General features: G+C 43.2%; 1 protein-coding gene across 6 annotated transcripts in view; it reads left to right on the forward strand.

The window, feature by feature from the left end:
* The window catches only part of ELMO1 (engulfment and cell motility 1), a 593,731-nt gene that overhangs the window by 231,144 nt on the left and 339,342 nt on the right, over positions 1–23,245 (forward strand). For all 6 annotated transcript variants that reach the window (XM_024249296.2, XM_054558906.2, XM_024249299.3 and 3 more), the window contains 2 exon segments: positions 9–131; positions 1,940–2,071. In XM_024249296.2, the coding sequence (XP_024105064.1) occupies positions 9–131; positions 1,940–2,071 (255 nt within the window).

The following is a 23,245-nucleotide window of genomic DNA, read 5'->3' on the forward strand; positions in this document are numbered from 1 at the left end:
CTCCCTAGCATGTCATCCGAGCCCAGCGGGCCATCAACAATGAGATGGCACACCAGCTGTATGTTCTGCAAGTGCTCACCTTTAACCTCCTGGAAGACAGGATGATGACCAAAATGGACCCCCAGGACCAGGTGAGTGCTTGTTGGACAGCAGTCAAAGCACAGGAAGGACAGAAAGTGTCATTAAAAGTCTTTTCTTGAGATACCCTGAAACAAGGGAGTTTCAGAGTTTGATATGATGTCGTTTTGTTATCATCTCAGAACTTAGGGGCATGGCTTCAAAATTAGGTGAATCTAGGATCAGAAAATATACCAAATGCATTCTTCCATTAGGCTCCAAACATGCATGTTCTGCCTTTATTGAATAAGAAAGTTTGATGTCACATGACCACAGACCTTAGCTCCTGGCCCCAAGTAACATTTAATGGTAGTAGCTTTGGAGTCAAGTTCCCAGACAACTAGGGCCTCTTGGTGACTCTATGTGGCATTGATTCTGCGGGGTTGAGGTAGCAATTTTCATTCTCCAGGGATCAGTGCCAAGAGCAGGGTCCCAGATTAAACCTGATTTCTGGGCCAGCATTTCTGTCGGTTGGCTGTTGGCTGTAACTCTCTGCTAGGTCTCTTGTTGTGCGTGAAAGGTTATAGCTCCATTCAGAAGGCTTTGGGGACCTTTGCTGTGTGAGGGTAGAGTGAGAGGAAACAGCTGGGAGCCCTGCCGTAGCACATTTTCAACTTAAACAGCGCTGCAGCTTTGGAAAGGAAAACACTCATTATTGGCACGTGAGGGCCTGATCTGTTGCAGATGTGAACTGCATATGTGAAGTGTGTAGCTGCCGCGGCACTTCATTCATGGAGCAAGACCATACGGTTAAGAATGATGGAGAGGCTTTGAGCGGCAGTGAATGTGCCCCACATTTTTGGCAAGGTGTGGTCATCCCAGGGAGAGGAGACTGTCATCTTACCACTTCTAGTGACAGAGAGCAATGCCTCTTAACATTGAATGACGCTCTTTGCTTGGAAACCCTTTTAAAAATGTATTTATGTATTTTATTGTGGTGGGATATGTATAACAGAAAGTTTACTATTTTAACCATTCTTAAGTGTACAGTTTAGTGGCATTAAGTACATTCACATTGTTAGGAAACTATCACCACCATCTATCTCCAGAACTCTTTTTATCTTGCAGAACTGAAACTCTGTCCCCATTAAACACTAACTCCCCATTCCCCTGTCCTCTTAGTCCCTGGTAACCACCATTCTAGTTTCTGTCTATGAATTTGACTACTCCAGGGACCTCATATAATTGAAATCGGACAATATGTGTATTTCTATGTCTGGTTTATTTCACTCAGTGTAATATCTTCAAAGCTCATCCAGATTGTAGCATCTACTGGGATTGCCATCTTTCAAAGGCTGAATAGTATCCCATTGTATGTCCACACCACATTTTGTTCATCCATTTACCCTTGGATGGACACTTGGGTTGTTTGCACCTTTGACCCTTTCTTTCTTTTTTGTCCTGTGTTTGTTTCCATGAAGTAACTTAGTGGGGTGAGGCACTTTGGGTGCTTCTTACTTTGTTCCCAACTGTACAGTATCCCCAGTTTCTCTAGCTTAGCTTTCTCCAATCACGACCCTTCCATCATATCTGGGCCTCTCAGTTAAGACTGCACCGGACTATCAATATTCGTGCTCCAGATGACTACTTGGCTAAGAGGACCACTGTGGAATACAGCCAGGCCTGACCAGCAGGGAGACTGACGGGGGAAGAGCGGTCTGCAAAGCCCTAACTTAGAACATTGGTTCTCTTTTATCTGTTTTTCTTTTGCCTGAATGCAGTGATTCATTTAGACCCCAGGGAAAGCGGGAGTATATGTAATGTCACACAATGAAAGCAGCTTTTTCCCCTCTCTTTTCTTTTTACTCCCTGATTCCTTCAGGCTCAGAGGGACATCATATTTGAACTTCGAAGAATTGCTTTTGATGCTGAGTCTGAACCTAATAACAGCAGTGGCAGCATGGAGAAACGCAAGTCCATGTACACGCGAGATTATAAGAAGCTTGGCTTCATTGTAAGTAAGCTATCCCCAGTATATGCTCTCCCTCCAGCCTCCCTGGGCTTGACCTCAGCCACATAACTGATGTCTCTTCCGAGCGTGTGGTCCTCTTGCGCTTTACAGAATAGTTTCCACATTTCCAGATGTTTAGCTGGTTTAAACAGGATCACATGAAAATCTCTTCTGGCTTCAGTGAAATGGAATAACTTGCACAAGTGTGACTAATACTGCGTTTGTTTATTCAGTTCTGATTAAGTGTAACCGAGAGTAGTTAGCCGAGAATGTATCTCGACTTCATTAAATCTACTTCACAAGATGCTTAAGATTTGTGTTTGACTTAAATGAGTGATGGCAGCTGTGGGATGGATCTTATTATTGGGTTAGTGAGTTGATTACTTACATACATCAATTTTATATCAAAGTCAAATTGAAAGTCTCCTGAAATTTAATCATGATGACATAAACACAATTTATGTTTTCTTAAAAGGTCTCTCTTGCTATGAATGCTAATAGGTTGTCTCCTAGATTTTTTTTTTCAGTTTGCAAATCAGAACACAGCTTGTCCCGAATATAATCCATTGTTTTTATTTCTGTTTGCACTATATTCTTGATTTTCTCCCCATGAAGTCTCTGAGTGACCTTCAGCTAATATCACATTCTGCAGGTGTAAAATTGGATTTCCATTTTAATCCCCATCATAAATGGCATTACTGAGATTTTGGCTTCGGTAATTAGAAATCACCAGGCATTATTTTATAGTTTCAAATACTCTTTCCTAGGAAAAAAATATATACGCTATATATATATATGTGTGTGTGTGTCTGTGTGTGTATATATATATGGTGTATATATTTTATACATATGCATATTCGTGCATATACATATATACAGACATACCCAAATATATATACACACACAATGTATATTTGTGTATATATACTAATATTAATATTTATACATATTTTGACAAATGGTATCATGCTTTATGTGTTATTTGAGATGCCTTGTCTTTCATGGGAATATTCTTTGAGAGTGTTTTCATATTACTGTGTTTCATTACTGATTTGTTTTTCATTATTTAGGTGTAATACAATTTATTTAACCAAGCCCTTTTACTAAATGATTCAATGCTTTGAAATTACCATAAGTCTATAATTAATATCTTACAGCCCAGAATGTATGCACACCCATGATCACATTATTAGGATAAATTTGTGGAACTGTACTTTGTATGAGATATGTTTTCAAGGCTTTTGATACTGTCTAATTGCTTTCCACACACAGAAAGTCATGTCCATTTTAACCAGCAGTGATCATTTTTTTTAACTCTCTCCAGTAGTGTTTCTTAAACTAAAAAAACCTAAAAACCTAAAAAACTAACAATCTGTCAAGTTATTGTTTTTATAGTGTTAGTTTTAATATGATGTTTTAAATAAGAATACTTACTGAATATTCAGCTTTGCAGCTTGCCTTACAGAGGTATTCTGAAATTATTTTTGTATCATCATATTTTATATTTTGACCTTGGCATTCCATTTTATCTTTAAGTTGAATAAATTTTTTAAAATTTTAGCAAAAAATGTCATGACTGGTGGAGCGGGTGAGTCTCCTGTACTTCTGTGTCGATGACCAAAGCTCCAGGGTGGCAGTGACCTTGCTGGCAGAGCCCCTCTGCCAGAGCGATGGTCCAGGGAAGGTGGATGGGACTCACTTTCTACCTCACCCTCAATTCCAAGTTTTACTTTTATGTGGTAAGCAAGACATATCGAGGTCACTTGGGAAGCTTTGCGAAATCACCCAATCTCTCTTACCCTCAAGTCATATCAAAATTACCAAGGAAGAATCAGGGCATGTACATTTGGAAAATACTCTTAATTGATTCCTCTCCTGAGGGAGAGCCTGGTTCTAGGGTGCTCCTGTGACTGCAATTTTATCGTCCTCCTCCTGCCAGTGCCTAAATTTCTTCTGAGCTATGTAGAAAATCCAAAACCTGAATTCTTTCCATGTGCTGCCTCCGGGATGCATGTGTCTCTGTCCCAGTAGTGGTTTTCCTTGAGGGCAATTGGATCCCAGAATGCACAGTATGGAGGGACTGTGGAGAGGGAGAGGTTGGGGGCTGACCACGTGGAGGAAATAGGATTACTATAGAATCTGGGTCCCTGTGAGAGCTATCTGGAATGGGGGTGTGTGCTATGAAGCATCTCCTTTTTATTTTCAGACCCTGTTCTTACGTGAGATGACCAGGGTATTCCATGAGCCAAAATCGGAGTAAATTTTCTCAATGTAGCTCCATCTGTCTTAACATTCTTGTTAATTCCTTGTACAGTTTAGTCTTGGTGTATCTCTGTCTTAGTTTTTCCTGTCTGGGGAGTGTGTTCTGCTTCATCAGTACAGAATAATAGTTTTTTTTTTTTTTTAACTGAAAGTTAATTGGAGGTGGTTTTAAGGCCTTTAGCACTTATGAGGACTTGAAAAGTCATCCTAGAAAAAGCAAAGACTCTGAACAGAGAATAATCATAAGAGAGTGTTGGTTTTCTTTATTTTTTCATGGTTCTTTTTTAGTTTTTGATTTTAGTTCTTCCCCTGCAACTTCTCCCAGGCCACAGTCTTGCATCAGAGAGTTGAGAAGTTGTAACGACTATTTAGTAATGATTTTGAATGCTGGGAATGATCCAGTAACTTTTGACAAGCAGATATTTTCACTTTTGAATACCCAGCCAGCCAGAAATAGACAGGCCTCAGTAAACAGAACCGCATGGTCATTGCACCACCTAGAGACAGTCTTGCAAAAACGCTGAAAGCTGGCTGATGATATCAGGGTCTGGCTGCAAAATCTCTAGATGCTGTAAGCAGTCTCGTGCGGAATTCTCTCTGTACTTCCCAAAGAGGAATCATCTTGCCTGTTAAAACTCCTCACTGAACTTTAAGGATTAATTTGAGGTTTGGATCATCTTTTGGATCACTTTGAAGAAAAGTTCAGTTCATAAGATGAAGACTGCTATTTCTCATGTTTCTGCTCCCAAGTAGGCAATGCCCAGCAAGCATTACATGACAAGGCTTTGGAGTTCACTGGGCCTAGATTTAATTTTAGCTTTCCTCCTTTTGAGCCATGGGCCAGTGGTTCAGTCATTTAACCCGTTTGGGCATGGGTTTTCTCAGCTGTGAAATTGGGCTGCATCTTTTCCATTTTGAGGTTATGGGACCTCAAATGGTCCCATTTTGAGGTTATGGGTCCCAAAGGACCGTCTACCAGCGACTAGCACAGCAGCTGGAACCAAGGTGCACTCAGCCAGTGCTACTTCCCTTTCTTCCTTTTGGAGAGAACACATCATAGAAATCATCTGCAGCCTTTTAAGTTTTCCAAGGTAAAAGTGGCCATTGCTCCAACAAGGCAAGAAGAACAGTTTATTAAAGGATAATAAACCACAACACCTTTGAGGAGGCAGATGGGCATCACATTCTTTCTCAGCACAACATCCCAATGGAGCAAGTTTTTCTGATAAAATAATTTTAAAGTCATAATCTAGGTGGCTGAGTGGCTTGTAAGGTTAGTCATAACACAGAAAAGCTGCTTCATCTTCTGAGATCTTGTTTGTTTGTTTGTTTTTGGTAGAGTTTTGCTCTTGTCAGGTGCCCACCACCACGCCTGGCTAATTTTTGTATTTTTAGTAGAGATGGGTTTCACCATGTTGGCCAGGCTGGTCTCAAACTCCTGACCTCAGGTGATCCACCCACCTCAGCCTCTCAAAGTGCTGGGATTATAAGCATGAGGCATACCAGCCATCTTCTAAGATCTCTGTTATTGATTCTCTGGTTTCAAAATGGACAGGCCTTTGTAGGTCCCCTGGAGGGAAAAGACAGTTGTCTGGGATAATGCTAATCTTTTTTTTGAGACAGAGTCTCGCTCTGTCGCCCAGGCTGGAGTGCAGTGGCGCAATCTCTGCTCACTGTAACCTCCATCTCCCAGGTTCAAGGATTCTCCTGCCTCAGCATCCTGAATAGCTGGGACTACAAGAGTGCGCCACCACGCCCAGCTAATTTTTTGTATTTTTAGTAGAGACGGGGTTTCACCATGTTGGCCAGGCTGCTCTCGAACTTCTGATCTCAGGTGAACCACCCACTTTGGCCTCCCAAAGTGCTGGGATTACAGGCGTGAGCCACCGTGCCCCGCCGGGATAATGCTATTCTTAGTGGAACTTCTAAGGAAGGGCACATGGATTCCTGAGAGTAATGGAAGGCAGACTCTCACCTCTAGGATGACTTTATTTTGAGAACAGGGGAAATGCTGTATACAAAGTTGTCCCTCTTGATTGTAGCCGCCAAGACCTGTGCACCATGGCTTTCACACTCTGCAAAGTGTTGTGTTCCTGGCTAGAACCCTTTCAGAATTTGTCTCTGGTTTATTTCCAATTTGTAGCCTCTCTATTTGTGAGTTTTTCCTTGTTCAGTCTACCGGACAAGCATGAAAAAGGAGATGTCTGTAGTTCATCTTTCTGATCCCCTTCTGAATCAAAGCAGATATTAAAATCAGACAAGGCTTTTTTTTTTTTTTCTAGCTGCTTTGTTTTCCTTTCCTTTATCTTGACTGCAGAGAAAATAAGCTTTTTTTAAAAAAAAAAAAAAGAGAAAAAAGAAATTGTTTCTAAACAATATAATGTGTTTTAACATGAAATATTTTACAAAAAAATTTCATCATATTTCAGGATCATCCTGGAGGGAAAAATGACTAAAATGTGAAGGTGGAAGAGGTTATGGGTAATGGTAAAAACATTTCAGAATTAAGATTCAAGATTCATGTTCAAATTTTTAAGAGGATTTTCTACCTTCTTGGGTGATAGAAGATAATTATCTGTAGTTAACACAAGTATAATTACACAAAATTACATATGCAGGGGTTGGTGTCATCTTAATAAATTTTTTCAGCAGATAGAGATGGCAGGGAATGAAATGAACTGCATATTTATATTTTTCTTTCTCTATCTCTGTTCCCATCCTAATACTATGGAAGGAAACATCTTTGTCTAAATGCTACTAGGCTTCAACAGTCATTGTGAGAGTAACATTGTGTTTAAGCTTGGGCTGTAGATTTGGGTTGCTGACATCGATTTCTGACTCTTCCACTCACAGGCTGAGTGACTTGGGCAAGGTACTTGACATTTTCATGTCTCTGTTTTTTATTCTTTAAAATGAGGGATAATAATTTTCTCTATCAATATGTGTGTTGTGTAGATTAAATTAGTAGATACTTGTAAGTTGTTCAGAGCAGTGCTTGCTACATAGTCTGTGAATCTAGACGCTATTATTATGATGTTATGATTGATATTAATATTATTGGAATGGCATCCAGTGCTCTATGACACCATGACAGATTGTGATAGTGGAATGTTAGAGTTGTAGGTTGTCCCAGGAGGGTAGTGTGAAAATCCATGGTGAAAGTAACAGTTAAAGGTGAAAGAACACTAGGTGCTTGGGAAACTGCAGGTCATTTATCATGGCTAATGTTTATGTTGCAGAGAGGGAAGTAGAGTTGCCTTTTGGAGTGAGGGAAAGGTTATAGAAGAATTTTAAATTCAAAGGGCTTTAAATACACAGTCAGTCCTCATTATTCATGGATTCCGTATTTGCAAATTTGCCTATTTGCTAAAATTTATTTCTAATGCCCAAATCAATATTCAACGTGCTTTTTTAGATCATTCTTGGAAAATGCACAGTTGCAAAAAATTTGAGTTGCCCAACTCAGATGTTCCAGCTGAAGTCGAACAAGACACCAAGCCACCACCCTGCGTTCCTGTTTCAGCTCTCATGCTTCAAACAGGTGTCCCTTTCCCAGTCTGTCTAGGCCATGTTTTTCTCATTTTTGTGCTTCCTGCTTTCTGATGGTAATTTCAGTTTCAAATGGCCCTTAAATGTAGTGCTGAAGTGCTGTTTTTGTGTTCTGAAGTGTAAGAAGGCTGTGACATGCCACGCAGAAAAAATACGAAAATATACGGATTTGTTGAACTTTGTTGAGGCAGTAGTTATAGCACTGTTGGCTGAGCATTCATTGTTAACGAATCAACATACACTAAATAGGGTGTCTTTAAACAGAAACACACATAAAAGAAGGTTATATATTCACTGGTTGGCAAAAGCGTTATGGTCAGAGGCTCGCAGAAACAATTTAATATTGTTCCTAGGAGCAATGGTTCAGTAGTTGTTAACTTATTTGCAGCAACTTTCTAGGACATAACTACTGCAAGTAAGAAGAGTCTACTATACTTGGAAGTCCCCAGGGAGCTTTTGGGCAGAAGTAAACTATGGAGAGGAGAATCCCAGAGGGTTTCTCTGGGGAAGAGAAAGTCTGCTCTTAAATGGTAATGAGAGGTGAAGCCAGCTGGGCTTCTGGGTCGGGTGGGGACTTGGAGAACTGTGTGTCTAGCTAAAGGATTGTAAACGCCCCAATCAGCGCTCTGTGTCTAGCTAAAGGTTTGTAAATGCACCAGTCAGCTCTCTGTGTCTAGCTAATCAGGTAGGGGACTTGGAGAACTTTTCTGTCTAGCTATAGGATTGTAAACGCACCAATCAGCACTCTGTGTCTAGCTAAAGGTTTGTAGACACACCAATCAGCGCTCTGTGTCTAGCTAATCGGGTAGGGGACTTGAGAACTTTTCTGTCTAGCTAACGGATTGTAAATGCACCAATCAGTGCTCTGTGTCTAGCTAAAGGTTTGTAAACGCACCAGTCAGCATGCTGTCAAAACAGACCAATCAGCACTCTGTAAAATGGACCAATGAGCTCTCCTTAAAATGGACCAATCAGCAGGATGTGGGTAGTGCCCAATAAGGGAAAAAAAGCAGGCCACCCGAGCCAGCAGCGGCAACCGCTTTGGGTCCCCTTCCATGCTGTGGAAGCTTTGTTCTTTTGCTCTTTGCAATAAATCTTGCTGCTGCTCACTCTTTGGGTCCATGCTGCCTTTATGAGCTGTAACACTCACCGCGAAGGTCTGCAGCTTCATTCCTGAAGTCAGCGAGACCACGAACCCACCAGGAGGAAGGAACAACTCCGGACGTGCCACCTTTATGAACTGTAACACTCACAGCAAAGGTCTGCAGCTTCACTCTTGAAGTCAGCAAGACCACGAACCCACCAGAAGGAAGAAACTCTGGACATGTCCGAACATCAGAAGGAACAAACTCCGGACACACCATCTTTAAGAACTGTAACACTCACTGTGAGAGTCCGTGGCTTCATTCTTGAAGTCAGCAAGACCAAGAACCCACCAATTCTGGACACATTTTGGCAACCCAGATGGGACCATTGCCTATCGCCAAGGTGAGACTAACGCCTATTGCCAAGTGGTGAGTACCATCGGACCCCTTTCACTTGCTATTCTGTCCTATTTTTCCTCAGAATTTGGGGGCTAAATACCAGGCACCTGTTGGCCAGTTAAAAGCGACTAGCGTGGCTGCCAGACTAAAGACACATGTGTCAGGCTTTCTGGGAAAGGGCTCTCTAACAATCCTTGACTCTTCGGAGTTGGGAGCGTTGGTTTGCCTGGAACCAGCTTCCACTTTTCCTTTACTTCTGGGCTGAGCCGAGGGTCGACAGAGAGGAAAGCCATTCAGCTCTGGGGTCCCAACAACAAGTTGGTTGACCCGGCAGCCATGAGCAGAACTGTCAAAGGCATGTCATCCAAGCAAGACTCACCCATCTATCCTATCTATTCTGATCCTTGCCCTCTGGGTCCTAACGCCTGCCAGACAAACTTCCTCTCGCCTCTCTTCTCCGAGGCTAATCCCACTTCTAAAAAACCACTCCCTGTCTCTGGTGCTTTTCTAGTTTCTCCTATAAGAATTATTTCTAGTATAAACTCCAGGACTCTGTTACCTTCTTTAGGCACCCAGGCTCACCAATCAGAAAGATAGAATTTTTGCCCAAAGCCCCATTGTAGGGGGACTATCTGGAATTTTAGGATCCCTCCTCAGACAAGCAGGCCTAACAAAAGCTATTCCTGAAGCTAGGATATGGGGAGCCTCAGAAATTGTATCCTTCCTATTCATATAAGTGAGGACAAAAGGCATCACTCTTCCAACTCTGGAGATTCCTTCCCTCCCTCAGGGTACGGCCCTCCACTTCATTTTTTGCGCATAACATCTTTATAAGACACGGGTAAGGTCCCAATACTGACGGGAGAATGCTTAAGACTCTAACAGTTTTTCGAGAATGTGTCGGTAAGGGCCATTAAATGCGATTTTGCTCAGTCCTCTTTGTGGTCTAGGAGGACAGGCAAGAGTCCAGGTTTTTGAGAATGTGTCAGTAAAGGCCACTAAATCCGACCTTCTTGGTCCTCCTTGTGGTCTGGGAGGAAAACTAGTGTTTATGCTGCTGCGTCGGTGAGTGCAACTATTCCGATCAGCAGGGTCCAGGGACTGTTGTGGGTTCTTGGGCAGGGGTTGTTTCTGCTGCTGCGTTGGTGAGCGCAACTATTCTGATCAGCAGGATCCAGGGACAGTTGTGGGTTCTTGGGCAGGGGGAGAAACAAACCAAAACCGTGGGCGGTTTTGTCTTTCAGATGGAAAACCCTGAGGTATCAACAGGCTCACCCTTGAAATGCATCCTAAGCCATTGGGACCAAGTTGACTCACAAACCCTGAAAAAGAGGTGGCTCATTTTTTTCCTGCACTATGGCCTGGCCCCAATATTCTGTCTCTGATGGGGAAAAATGGCCACCTGAGGGAAGTATAAATTACAGTAAGAAGGAAAAGCTAAATAATTTCTGCAGATCATTCAGTAATGCTCAGTACCATGTTGGAATTTACAGGGGAAGTATTATAACTTACTATGATTCAATTCATTTATTTTAAAGCCAGAAACTGCCTTGAAATGGCTGCCATACCAAAATACCGCATCCCCGAAACCTGGTGAATTCTCAGAAAAATCATTCTAGGTGAAGAGAAGCCAGTCTATGGTGGACTTGCCTTATATTTCAGCACCTATCCCAGTGTGATTTTATCATAGGCTTTCGTCACTAAGAATGTGGTACAGTCTCTTGAAGTACAAGGACAGAATTAGTAAGAATCTAGAATACATTTGTGGGAATTGGAGAAATTAAATTTTGACATTCACTTAATTTTTGTGGTATTCTCTTTTTGCAACAGGGCATCTCTGGAAAGCACAAGATAATGCAGGTTTTGGTCAATCGAATCACTTTTCCCTATATCCCATATTAATAACTGGGATAGTATTCTGAAACAAGCACTTTGCTTTCAAATACATTTTAGAGATAACCCATAAGCCTAAAAGTAAAATGACAATATATTTAAAAACACACATTTACTGAAATCTTGTACAGTTATAGCTATATAGAATTCAGGAGGTCCCAGGGTGCTCTGCAGGGAAGCTCTGCCAGTCCTAGCCAGTCCTCCAGACCCAGTCAGCCCCTTTCACCTGAAGGATCCTTGGGGACATGGGTAAAGGGATTACCCGGGATGGTTCAGGCTGCATGAACTCACAGAGATGTGCCTGTTCCTCAGGGACCAGATCTTACACAGTCTGCCTCCTTGACACTTTGATCAGATCGGACACTCTCTTTTCCTATCTGAAATGCTGCAGACCTCAGTTCTAATAACTTCTGAGGCATCCCTGGCCTCAGCAAGTCGGGAAATTCCTTAGTGAACCAGAGCAGAAATAGCCACCAGGTGGCGCAAACACACAGCCATTGGCTCTCAGCCAGCCCCCTGAACTCTGGCTGACCAGCTGCTGGGACATTCTGTTAGGTTGCAACCCTGCTTATAAGCCTGAAAGGTTTGAAGTTGTTTAAAGTTTAAAGGCCAAGACAGGGGTTCTTGGGGTCTCCTTAGAGGGCTCTAAAGCTTTCATCGGGCCCGGCAGGAACTAGAAGCATTCTTGGATGTGCAACTGGCTCCCTTATTAGATGGGATTTGCCCGATGTTCATGGCAGATGGGCTTTTTCCCAGAGCCTGAGTCTCCCAACTCTCATTCCCAGTTATTTTTCCTTACTCTGTCATGAAAGTATTTTAAGTGGGCAAACAACCTATACAAGTAATTTTTGCTTTCTGCTTTAACATGGAATGCACTGGAAATGGAAAGTCTATGAATGTTGGCTGTAAAAACAGTAATAATGTATTTGGGGGTTGAAAGTACTGTCACATTATTAAAATATGTGACAGTAATAACGTGAAGAGGGTAGGGTAGTAAAGGGAGTTAAAGTGAACCAGCATTTGTGGGGAGTTATACAAAGCTGTCTGGGGAAGTTTGATCTGAGTCTTGATGTGGTTCTCAGGTAAATAGAGTCTTTTAGAATCATTTTTCAATTTTTTAAACAGTAGCCACTTCTGGAGCTGTATGTTCAAAAGTACTGTTGAGATTTCTGTTTTAATGGTAGGGAGCATTCGAGCCTCTTGAGCATTCTTTTCTTTTTATCTCTAACTTTTCTTTCCTCACTCCTAAAAAGATTAAGGGGAATTTATTTTTATTTTTTATTTTTTTTATTGAGACAGGGTCTCACTTTGTCACCCAGGCTGGAGTGCAGTGGTGCGATCTTGGCTCAACTGCCTCCCAGGCTCCAGCTATCCTCCCACCTCAGGACCACAGGCACTCACCACCAGGCCCAGCTATTTTTTAGTATTTTTGGTAGAGACAGCATTTCACCATGTTGCCCAGGCTGGTCTCAAACTCTTGAGCTCAAGCGACCCACCTGCCTTGGCCTCCCAAGGTGCTGGGATTACAGATGTGAGCCATGGCGCCTGGCCATAGAGGGGAATTTTAAAAGGGAAGAGAAGTGAAAGCGGGTGGCCTATGAGGCTGCTGATGGGTCAAGCAAAAACTGTCAGGGAGTTTTGTTGCACACTTCACTGATTGGCAGGTGGGCATCCTTTTCAGGTGGCTCATTCATCACAGGTGAAGAGAGGATTGCCAGCACCCTGCCTGTACATGTTCAGGGTTGCCTCTGTGCTGTCTTTCTTGGATGCTTTTGGTCAAATGACAGAGAGAATGGCATGCACTGTCTTCATGTTTAATTTTACATGCAGAAACCGTAGTTGTCTTAAAGTTGTAGCTGCTAGTTGGGCACAGTGGCTCTCTCCTGTAATTCCAGCAGTTTGGGAGGCAGAGGATAGAGGATCACTTGAGGCCAGGAGTTCAAGACTAGCCTGGGCAATAAAGTCACACTGTCTCTACAAAAAAAAAAAAAAAAAAAAATTTAATTAGCTTGGCCTGGTGGCATGCGTCTGTAGTCCCAGCTGCTTGGGAGGCTGAGGCAGGAGGATCCCTTGAGCCCAGAAGGTCAAGGCGGCAGCAAGCTATGATTACATCACTGAATTCCAGCCTGGGCAACAGAGCGAGACCCTGTCTCTCTGTGGGGGGATAAAAAACAAGTTGTAGCTGCACATGTAGGAAGGAAAAAGTTAGCTTTGGAAAGCTCTCTTGAAAAACTGAAGAAGATCAGATTTATTTCCTGTCATTGAACCAAGCAAACCAAGCACATTAAGTCATGGGGCAGGGCGTCTGCACAGTGTGCTCTTCTCAGATAACTCAAGGTCTCGTGGGGCCATTTCCACTTCAGTGTAGCATCATCATACTTCCTAGGGGTGCAGAGAGATCAACCCGCTTAGAACACTTGCAGATCTTTCTTCTGTGACCCACCTTTGCTGTCAGCTGCATTGAGAAAGGACATCCAAACTGGTGCAGTGGGGCCCCTAAGGGCAGTCCTAACACAAGCTCTCTGTCACTGTCTCAGGTGAAGAGTTGGCCCGTGTTTTGCTCTTGCTGCAGGGTATGTGCTGTTGCCACCATTTCCATCTGTTTGGTGACTTTCGTATGTGATATGTCACTCCCTTCTTCCTACTCCAGCATGGGGGGAGGGAGCAAGGAGGAGTACTTATTGCTGGGAATAATCTAATTTTAGAAGCACCCATGACCTGTGGACTCCTTCTGAAAAGGGGATGCATGAATAATTGTACTTTTAAAACTTTGTTTTGTTCTGAGACAGGGTCTTGTTCTTTTGCCCAGGCTGGAGTGCAGTGGCATCATCATGGCTCACTGCAACCTCCACCTTCCAGGGCTCAAGCGATCCTCCCGCCTCAGCCTCCCAAAATGCTGGGATTACAGGTGTGGGCCACCATGTTCAGCCCGTTTTCATATTTTTAGAGGAACTATTTTAAGGGAAAGCTTTTAAAAACAAATGACCTATGATTCATTGCCATGATAATACTTAACCTTCGTTCTTACTTTTTACGGTAATTAACTTTAACTCCAGACACAATTTCTCAGGGATGGTTATTGAACACCAGGTGAAGAGACAGGTTTCTTCCACTCCTGTTTTTCCAAACTCCTTTCCTATTTAGCACGCATTGCTGTGCCTTAGGAGGGACATTTGTGGGCGGTTAGGGTTGAATCTGTTCTCTGGTCACTAGGGGGCGCGCCTATCAAAGGCATGTGTGTGAGAAACTCCGCAGGCTGATGGCACTTCAATAAAGAGCAGCTCTGATGTATTCATGAAGTGGAGGACTTAGTGGGGACTCTTCTAAGTGGGGTAAGTTTAGCAGGTTCAGAAAAATGCTTTTCCAGCCAGAATCTTCCTCCTTCCCCCTTTTAGCTCAAAATCTCCAATAACTCTGTCCCCTGGCTGTGGCAGAAGGAGAGGCAACATATTAAACAGTGTCAGTCCTTCGTCTCTGAGTGTGTTGTGCAAACTTCCTTGGCATCCTTTCTTTGCACATGGGGCTTTGGAGCAAAAGGGCACCATCCAGCAGGTGCAAGGGTGACACACAGGGAACCAAGGGCAAAGAAACGTCAGGGTCTCGTAATGTATAAGCAAGTCAATTCTGTTTGAGGCTAATAAAACATAGCTTTTATGAGTGCAGCCTTTGGTGCCAGACTGCCTGGTTTTGCATCCCAGCTTCATTGCTCATTAGCTGTGTTACCTTGAACAATTTACCTAACTGTTTCTTGCCTCATTAGTAAGTTGGATATAGTAGTATCTCCCACCCAGGCTTGTTATGGACATTAATGAGTTAATTGATGTTAAGTTCTGAGAAGCCTTGGCATGTAGCCAGTTTTAGTAAATTTTTACAATTGATGATTGTCATTTGGATCTGATGGTGGAAATGAGTCTGCAGAATGCATTTACAGTAACCCAGATGACTGGGGACATTCTTCATTTGACTATAACCAGCTGGGTCTGAGAGTAGAAATATGTGGCTTCAAAAACAGTTAATCCTGAGGAGTGGCATATCCCCAAAGTCCATGAATTCTAGAGAATTTTCATGAGACTGCTTAGCAGTGCAGGACTTTTATACCCCTCAAAGAGCCTCTTTAGTGAAGGAAGCAGTGGATATTTTGCTCTGCATTTTTGCTACTCAGGAATTAGCATGTAGGCACATGGCCGAGGATGTCCTTATGGTACCTGCTCTTGTGCAGATTTTCAAAAGCAGGTAAGACTAAAAACCACAACATATATTAAATCAATGTTACTGTCCACGACAGGAAGCATTTTTCAACTGGATGACTCCATCCACAATACTCTTTGGAGAGTGCCTTGGACCTAGGCTGGGCAGTGCTAGGACAGAGGACCACCAGAGTCTGGCAGGGCTGAGTGGTGATGGGGTCCTGGTACCTGGGATGGGTAGTTATAGGCATCCAGCACCTCTTCTTCCGATGATTTTCTGTAGGTGCCTGTACTCGTGATTTTGCCTCTAGTAGGATCATATCAAAGCACCCCTGAGAATCATGCTGGTTATTCTGGGGTGCAGGCAAGAGAGGGAAGGAATGACCAGTTAAGAGTCCTGTGATCCAGTTACCTGCTTCCCATTGACCTGCTTTTGATGAGCATCAAACAGCTCCATGCAAAGCTAGCATGCCTTCTATCTTTATCCTTTCTCCTGAGACAGTGTGCTGTTGTGATACTTTTTATTTTGTTTTCCATTTTTTCAAGTGGTGACTATTTGTCACAGTGCCCTTCCTACCTCTGAATTCAGTGTGATGTGACCTCGGGAGAGGAGGTGTGAGCACGACGTCCAGACTCGGACATGTCTGTTTCACGTCTGCCAGGAAGTAATTTTTATGCTGGGAGCCGGCTTCATGGCGTGGGATTCTAATTCTGGGGATGGCATTTTGTATGTGTAGGAAGACTGTCAAAACCTTTCCAATGGGAAGGGACAAGAACCAATTTGAGAATCACATGGTTACATAAGAACTGGCCCTGTGCGGGCATCTCTGCATACTTCCTGCACTTGTTCATTCTGAAGACGAGAGAAAGAGGAGCAGGAAGAATCTTCCATGAACTCTGCAAACCTACAAACTTTCCAATGAGAAGTGGTGCACATTCCCGAGATGGTGCTTGGGACAGCATGGTTAAAAGGGTAAGGGGTATTTATTAACCCTTTGCTTTCTTGTTATTCCTGTCCCTCTTCTTTAAATGTTTACATTACCAAACTGGCTAGACTGCTGAGAATTTATCATTTTTAGGTTGCCTGCTAGGGTTTCCACTGGTCTTATCCCAGTAAGTAGCTGCAGAAAATAGCTGCAGCGGCCACACCCAGCAGCAGTAGCGTCTAGGGGACTCTTTGGGACCTGAGCCAGAAAGTTCCCATATGCAGTATCTCATTCTGTCTCCACAAGACACAAGACACAAGGATTATTATGTCTATTTTACAGATGAATAAAAAGAGGCTTACAGTTTCAGAAGATTTGAAACCTGCCCACAATAGCTGCAGTGTTTCAGCAGGACAAGGAGACATGCAGACTTAATTTTTGTTTTCAAGTTGTTTAGTCCCAGGTTCAGACACTCACGGGAGCAAGGCAGTGAAATAGACGAAAGTAGCAGATCTTAGTGAAGCTTTATTTCTAGCCTCCCATGCCAAGGACACCCCCCACTCCCTTGGAGTCCTTGAGAAAGCCACCAAATGCTTGTCTCACTGTGGCCTTTCCAGACTCAGGATGGTATTCCCACTGATGAAGACCACACACCAACCATCCACTTGCTTCTTCTTAAGGGAACATGCACAGAGCATTGTCCTTCCTGGATCTCAAGCTAAACCCAGCAGGAGCAAGGCCACGTTTCTATCTGAGGGTAGAAAGCAAAATCGTGCTTCCAGTTTTCCAGGGATGCTGTAAATCCTTCCCAAATGCTCACAGCCAGCAAGTGGCAGGGCCAGTGTTTGGCCCCTTTCACCCTGATGCCAGTCCTCCCCCACCTCAGCCTCGAGGCTGTGCTGTCTTGCTATTTAAGGAAAAGGAAACATGCTTTCTACAAGGTCTCAGTCTCTCTTTACATTCAATTCAGGTAAATCCAGGAGGCCTTGTCTCCATTCTCAGCTTATTGAGCCTCTGCCTGCTTTCTTGATGTTGTTCATTTGTTGATGACCTTGCTTCATAGCCAGGGCAAAGCAGTGAAGGAAAGCAAGTATTTTCATGACAGGTCCTGAGTGCTCATCTTCCTGCTTCATGATAACCCAGAAATCAGCCTTCACTTTTTGCCTTCTGTTGTTCATAGATGGAGCCTGAAGTTAGCAGATTTGAATTTGGTTCTCTCCATCCCCCCAGCCCTTTTATATATTTATCTGTGATGTCATATACTAAAGCTTTTCCTTGTTTCTCGAAGGGTTCTCCCTCATTCCCACTGCAGCCTTCCCTGTCACTTATGAGCATTAGGGCAAAGGGAAAGGGCTAGAAAATGGAGACCAGGAAGAGGGAGGCCTCTGCAATACAGTTTTTAAATTTCAGGGGCATCTACTGGAGATGGTCCGTCTGGGACCAGGTCTGTTAGGAGAAGAGCCACGCCAGCTTTTTCAGAGAGGAAAGCTCTGGGAGGAGGTACAGTTCTTCCTCACTTTGGGAAAGCATCACAGATTCCTGCAACTGCTGCTCAGTGTAGGGAGCCCCGCCTCCAGGCAGCTGGTCATGGCTGGGCATCCAAACAGGCATCCAAGGTGTGGGACACGGGCCTGTGGATTTCTTCCATCTATCTTGAGTGGCTCACTGTAGAATGGCATCCCATCGGTCACCTGTAGAGCACCTTGATAGTAACGGATCATGCCATGGAATAGGGTCATGTTGGAGTTTAATCTAGACTAAAAATAAGAGACTAATGTGTTGATGCATTTGTTCATGCAACCAACATTTATGAGCATTTATGATACTTAAGGCAGTGTGCGGACAGGCCTCTAGTCACAAAGATGAATCAGGGAGAAGCCAAGGCCTTCATGGAATTGATTGTTGAGTGAACTCCTTATCACTCTGGATCTCATGTGTGCTGTTCTCTCTCCTGGCACTCTCATCCCCTCTCCTCTACAATTCTCAGTTCAGAACTGAGTGTGTTGTATTGTTAGAGTAGACAAGGGGAGCCTGCTGGGAGCTCTCCCAGTCCAGGTCAGTCCAGGTCCTACCCCCGTTTCAGCACGTAGTTTGTACTTGCTTACTAGCCTGATGTCCCACCAGAGGGGTAGGACCTTGTCTACTTAGCACACCTTTGCATCTCTTGCACCCAGCACAGTTCCTGCCACTGGATAGGCATATGGTAAGTGTGTGTTGAATGAATGAATGAATAGATCAATTAAAGATTCTACCATTCAAGAAAGGAGACACCTTTACTTATAGGTAGAAGTTGATATATGCTATGAGAATTGTACAAATAGACTATAAAGTGTTTCTGAAATTCCAAAAACGGATAAGGAGAATTTGTTTGAGGACTCCATGAGATTTTACAGTGGAGAAGATGCTGAAGATGAACCTTAAAGAATGGGGAGCATTTGGACATGAGTGAGCTGTGGAGGAGGAGGAGCGTGGGTGACCAACAAGGAGTGGAAAGTGGAAGAATGTGAAGATTCCTTCAATTTCTGCTCCTTTGAGGCTGGGCCATAAAATATTATGTGCTGTGGTGTTTGGTTGATATTTGATAATTTGTGAGTTAGGAAATAATGCAGTTAAAGCTGAGGATTTCACTTTGGTGGTAGTAAAAAGATAGCAGGAAGTTGGAAGAGGCTGGAGGTGATATTGGCCGAAACTAGAAATAGAAGGGGAATAGAAAGGGAGAAAACAAATGTGAAAGAAAAGGTGTGGAGCACAGGGCTTGGTAACAGATCAGATATGGGGAGTGTTGCACAGCTTGTGTCGCCAGGAAGCTGGGTTGCTCTTTCTGCAGATAGGAGACGCAGCTTTGGGAAGGGGCTGGCTTGTTCCATTTAGGATAAAGGACATTTGAATTCCTGTCAGGACTTTTCAGCTGGAGATAGCCAGAAGGCCAATGGAAATACAAATACCTAGCACAAGTTAACATTTGCTTGAGATTTACAGTAACCTGGCAAGTGTTTTGTTAGCCTATTTTAATGAAAGGGGAGCTGGGAAACTATAGAGCAGAGAATAAACTGGCCAGGACATACATCGAGTGTGTGACACCTGGGACTCCCGTCTTCATGTGTCAAGTTCCGTGCTTGTTCTGGAGAATTTCTCCAGGAGAGCCAGGGCTTTCCAGAGCATTCTGGATGAGATGTATTTAGAGGGACAAGTTGCTGAGGCAGCACTGGGTGAGATCATTTGCTGAAGCCTAGAGTGGGTTCTTCTCTAAGTGTGTACTAGAGTCACATGTTTATGTGTATGTACATCTGTGTACGTGTGTGTGCACAAGTGTGTGTGCATGTGTGTGCTCATCTGCCAGCAGGAGAGAAAATGGTGATAAGAGAAAACTGGAAAGAGGATGGCCCATCACGCAGGGACTCTGATTTGTTTGTAAGAGCTGGGAAACACAATTGATACTCTTCCCGTAGCAGGCCATCGGTGCAGTCCTATTTTCGCCGTTTCCTAGTGACTCACACTGTATAGATAGTGCTGCCTTATTTTTAGTGCTGAGTATGAGTGTGCTGTGGAAGGCTGCTGGTTACCAAGGAGGCTGTGCCTCTAAGCTCCTGCAGGGAGCCCCCCGAGTGGTGACTTCAGCCTCCGTGTCACTCTCTGATAACCCCTGGCAGAGCACATCCTTAACCCGAGGGGTGACCGCTCTGTGCTGCCTTCTCTCCATCCCTGCTTATATAATGGCTTTTTGTTCTTATTCACTTTACATGTTAGAAAAAATTACCTCCATCTTAAAGGAGAGTTCTGGGAAAATATTAGGCAGATCATAGAGAGCCAGGGGGCCTTGGTTGGATACAATCACTGTGCGAGTTGGGCATCATAGCCCCACCTGGTACAGGGGTTTTGAGTCAGCTTGGCCTCTTTGAGCCTCCCCTCTCACCAAGAATCCAGGGGGGAAGTGGTCAAAGTACTCACAAGGTCCTCAGCATTTTTACTTTACAAGGTAATACAAACCCAGCGAAGGGGTAATTATCAGGTTGAATTCTTCAGATCCCTCACAAAAATTCCATTTTTGGGTCTGAGCACACATCTGCAATGTTTTGTTTTGTATTTTGATTTCATGAACTTTTTCTTTCCACTCTTTAAAAAATATATATATATCTCCTATATATATAATATATGTATCTATATATAAATTATATATCATATAAAAAATATATGTATCTATAAATATATATCATATATAAACATATGTATCTATATATAAATATACATATCATATATAAATATATGTGATATATATTTATATATATGATATGTGTATATATATATATATATATATATATACACACACACACACGTATTTTTTTTTTTTTTTGAGACAGAGTCTCGTTCTGTCACCCAGGCTGGAGTGTGGTGGTGCAATCTTGGCTCACTGCAACCTCTGCCTCTCCCAGGCTCAAGCTATCCTCCCACCTTAGCCTTCTGAGTAGCTGGGATTACAGGAATGCACCACCATGCCTGGCTAATTTTTGTAGTTTTTGTAGAGATGGAGCTTCACCATGTTGCCCAGGCTGATCTCGAACTCCTGACCTTAAGTGAGCTGCCCACCTTGGCCTCTCAAATTGCTGGATTATAGGTGTGAACCACTACACCCAACTCAATTTTTTTTTGAGATGGAGTCTTGCTCTGTTGCCAGGCTGGATTTCAGTGGCACGATCTCGGCTCACTGCAACCTCCTCCTCCTGGGTTCAAGCAATTCTCCTGCCTCAGCCTCCCGAGTAGCTGGGCCTACAGGCGCGCACCATCACATCCAGCTAATTTTTGTATTTTTAGCAGAGACGGGATTTCACCATGTTGGTCAAGATGGTCTCGATCTCTTGACTTCATGATCCACCTGCCTCGGCCTGCCGAAGTGCTGGGATTACAGGTATGAGCAACCGCACCTGGACCCAGCTCCGGCCCACTTTTTACCAGTATTTCTCTCTGCTAATCAATGTGACACATCCCTATGGTGAAAACTTGGGAGACGAAATTGTGAAAAACACACACAGAAGAAATCACTCATAGTCCCACCTTCCACAGGCAAACACTGCTACTGTTAGCATCTTTCTTCTTCTTCTGTGAACTCTGTCCTTTACACAGTGGAGACTGACCTCTATGTCTGATTTCCTAACATTTCCATGTGTCCTCAGTACACCTTGATAAACATCACATGCAGAGGCCAGATAACATTTTTTTTGTGTGTGTGTGATGAAGTCTCCCTCTTTCGCCCAGGCTGTAGTCACTGGTGCCATCTTGGCTCACTGCAACTTCCAACTCCTGGGTTCATGCAATTCTCCTGGCTCAGCCTCCCGAGTAGCTGGGATTACAGGTTCGTGCCACCACGCCGAGCTAATTTTTGTATTTTTAGCAGAGACGAGGTTTGACCATGTTGGCCAGGATGGTCTTGATCTCCTGACCTCGTGATCCACTTGCCCTGGCCTCCTAAAGTGCTGGGATTACAGGCGTGAGCCACCATGCCTGGCCAAGGCCAGATAACATTTTATTAAGTGGTTGAACCAAAATTTATCTAAACATTCTCCTATATATTTATGATTTTTTTTACAAGAAGGGGTTCCATGGACATATGTGAATAACTGTTTGTCCACATTGAGGATTATTTCCTTAGAACAGGTTGTTAGATTCTTGGGTCAAAATATAAGAACATTTTTGACACAATTATTTTTGATATTTATTTGTACCTTCTATTTTTAAGTACTTCCTTGTTTCCATGAGGTAGATTTTTGTTTGTTTTTCTAACTACTTTGATTTAGTTGGTTTTTTTAAAAAAACTATTCTAATTCTGAAAGCAGGATGGGCTTACCACAGAGAATTCAGAAATGTAGGTAATCAGAATCATTTACATAAAAATCAGCCATATTTCTACATATGTAAATAAAACATTGTTATAGTTTTGATACATCTTTCCAGATATTTTCTTTTTTTTTTTTTTTTTTTTTAGACGGAGTCTCACTCTGTTACCCAGGCTGGAGTGCAGTGGCACGGTCTCGGCTCACTGCAAGCTCCACCTCCCAGGTTCACGCCATTCTCCTGCCTCAGCTTCCCGAGTAGCTGGGACCATAGGCACCCACCACCACACCCAGCTAATTTTTTATATTTTTAGTAGAGACGGGGTTTCACCATGTTAGCCAGGATGGTCTCGATCTCTTGACCTCGTGATCCCCCTGCCTCTGCCTCCCAAAGTGCTGGAATTACAGGCTTGAGCCACCGTGCCCGGCCTTTCCAGATATTTTCTATGCTTGTATAAGTAAGAATGCTTTCATGAAAATGTGATCATATAGGTTTTTGAAATTTTTTTCAAAATGAATTTTTAAAAGAAAATTTCTGGCTGGGTGCAGTGGCTCATGCCTGTAAACCCAGCACTTTGGGAGGCTGACGTGGGCAGATCACCTGAGGTCAGGAGCTTGAGACCAGCCTGGCCAACATGGTGAAACTTCATCTCTACTAAAAATACAAAAGTTAGCCGGGCGTGATTCGCAGGGCGCCTGTAATCCCAGCTACTCGAGAGGCTAAGGTAGGAGAATCACTTGAACCCTGGAGGCAGAGATTTCAGTGAGGCAAGATCACGCTACTGCACCCCAGCCTGGGTGACAGAGTGAGACTCTGTCTCTAAATAAATAAATACATAAAATAACATTTCTATGTGAAAACCTAGAATAGGATAGTTTATGATGTCATCTTAGTATATGCTTAGCTTCATCTGATAGACTGTAATAAAAGATTTTCTTTCTTCATGTTTTAGGTACAAAACTTAGATTAAAAAACATATCCCCATAGAAAGCATGTTGAGACTTCTCTCCACATTAGTCTGGGATTATTAAATAATTATTACTATTAATA

Source organism: Pongo abelii, chromosome 6 (genome assembly GCF_028885655.2).
Source record: "Pongo abelii isolate AG06213 chromosome 6, NHGRI_mPonAbe1-v2.0_pri, whole genome shotgun sequence".
In the NCBI taxonomy this organism is placed as follows: Eukaryota; Metazoa; Chordata; class Mammalia; order Primates; family Hominidae; genus Pongo; species Pongo abelii.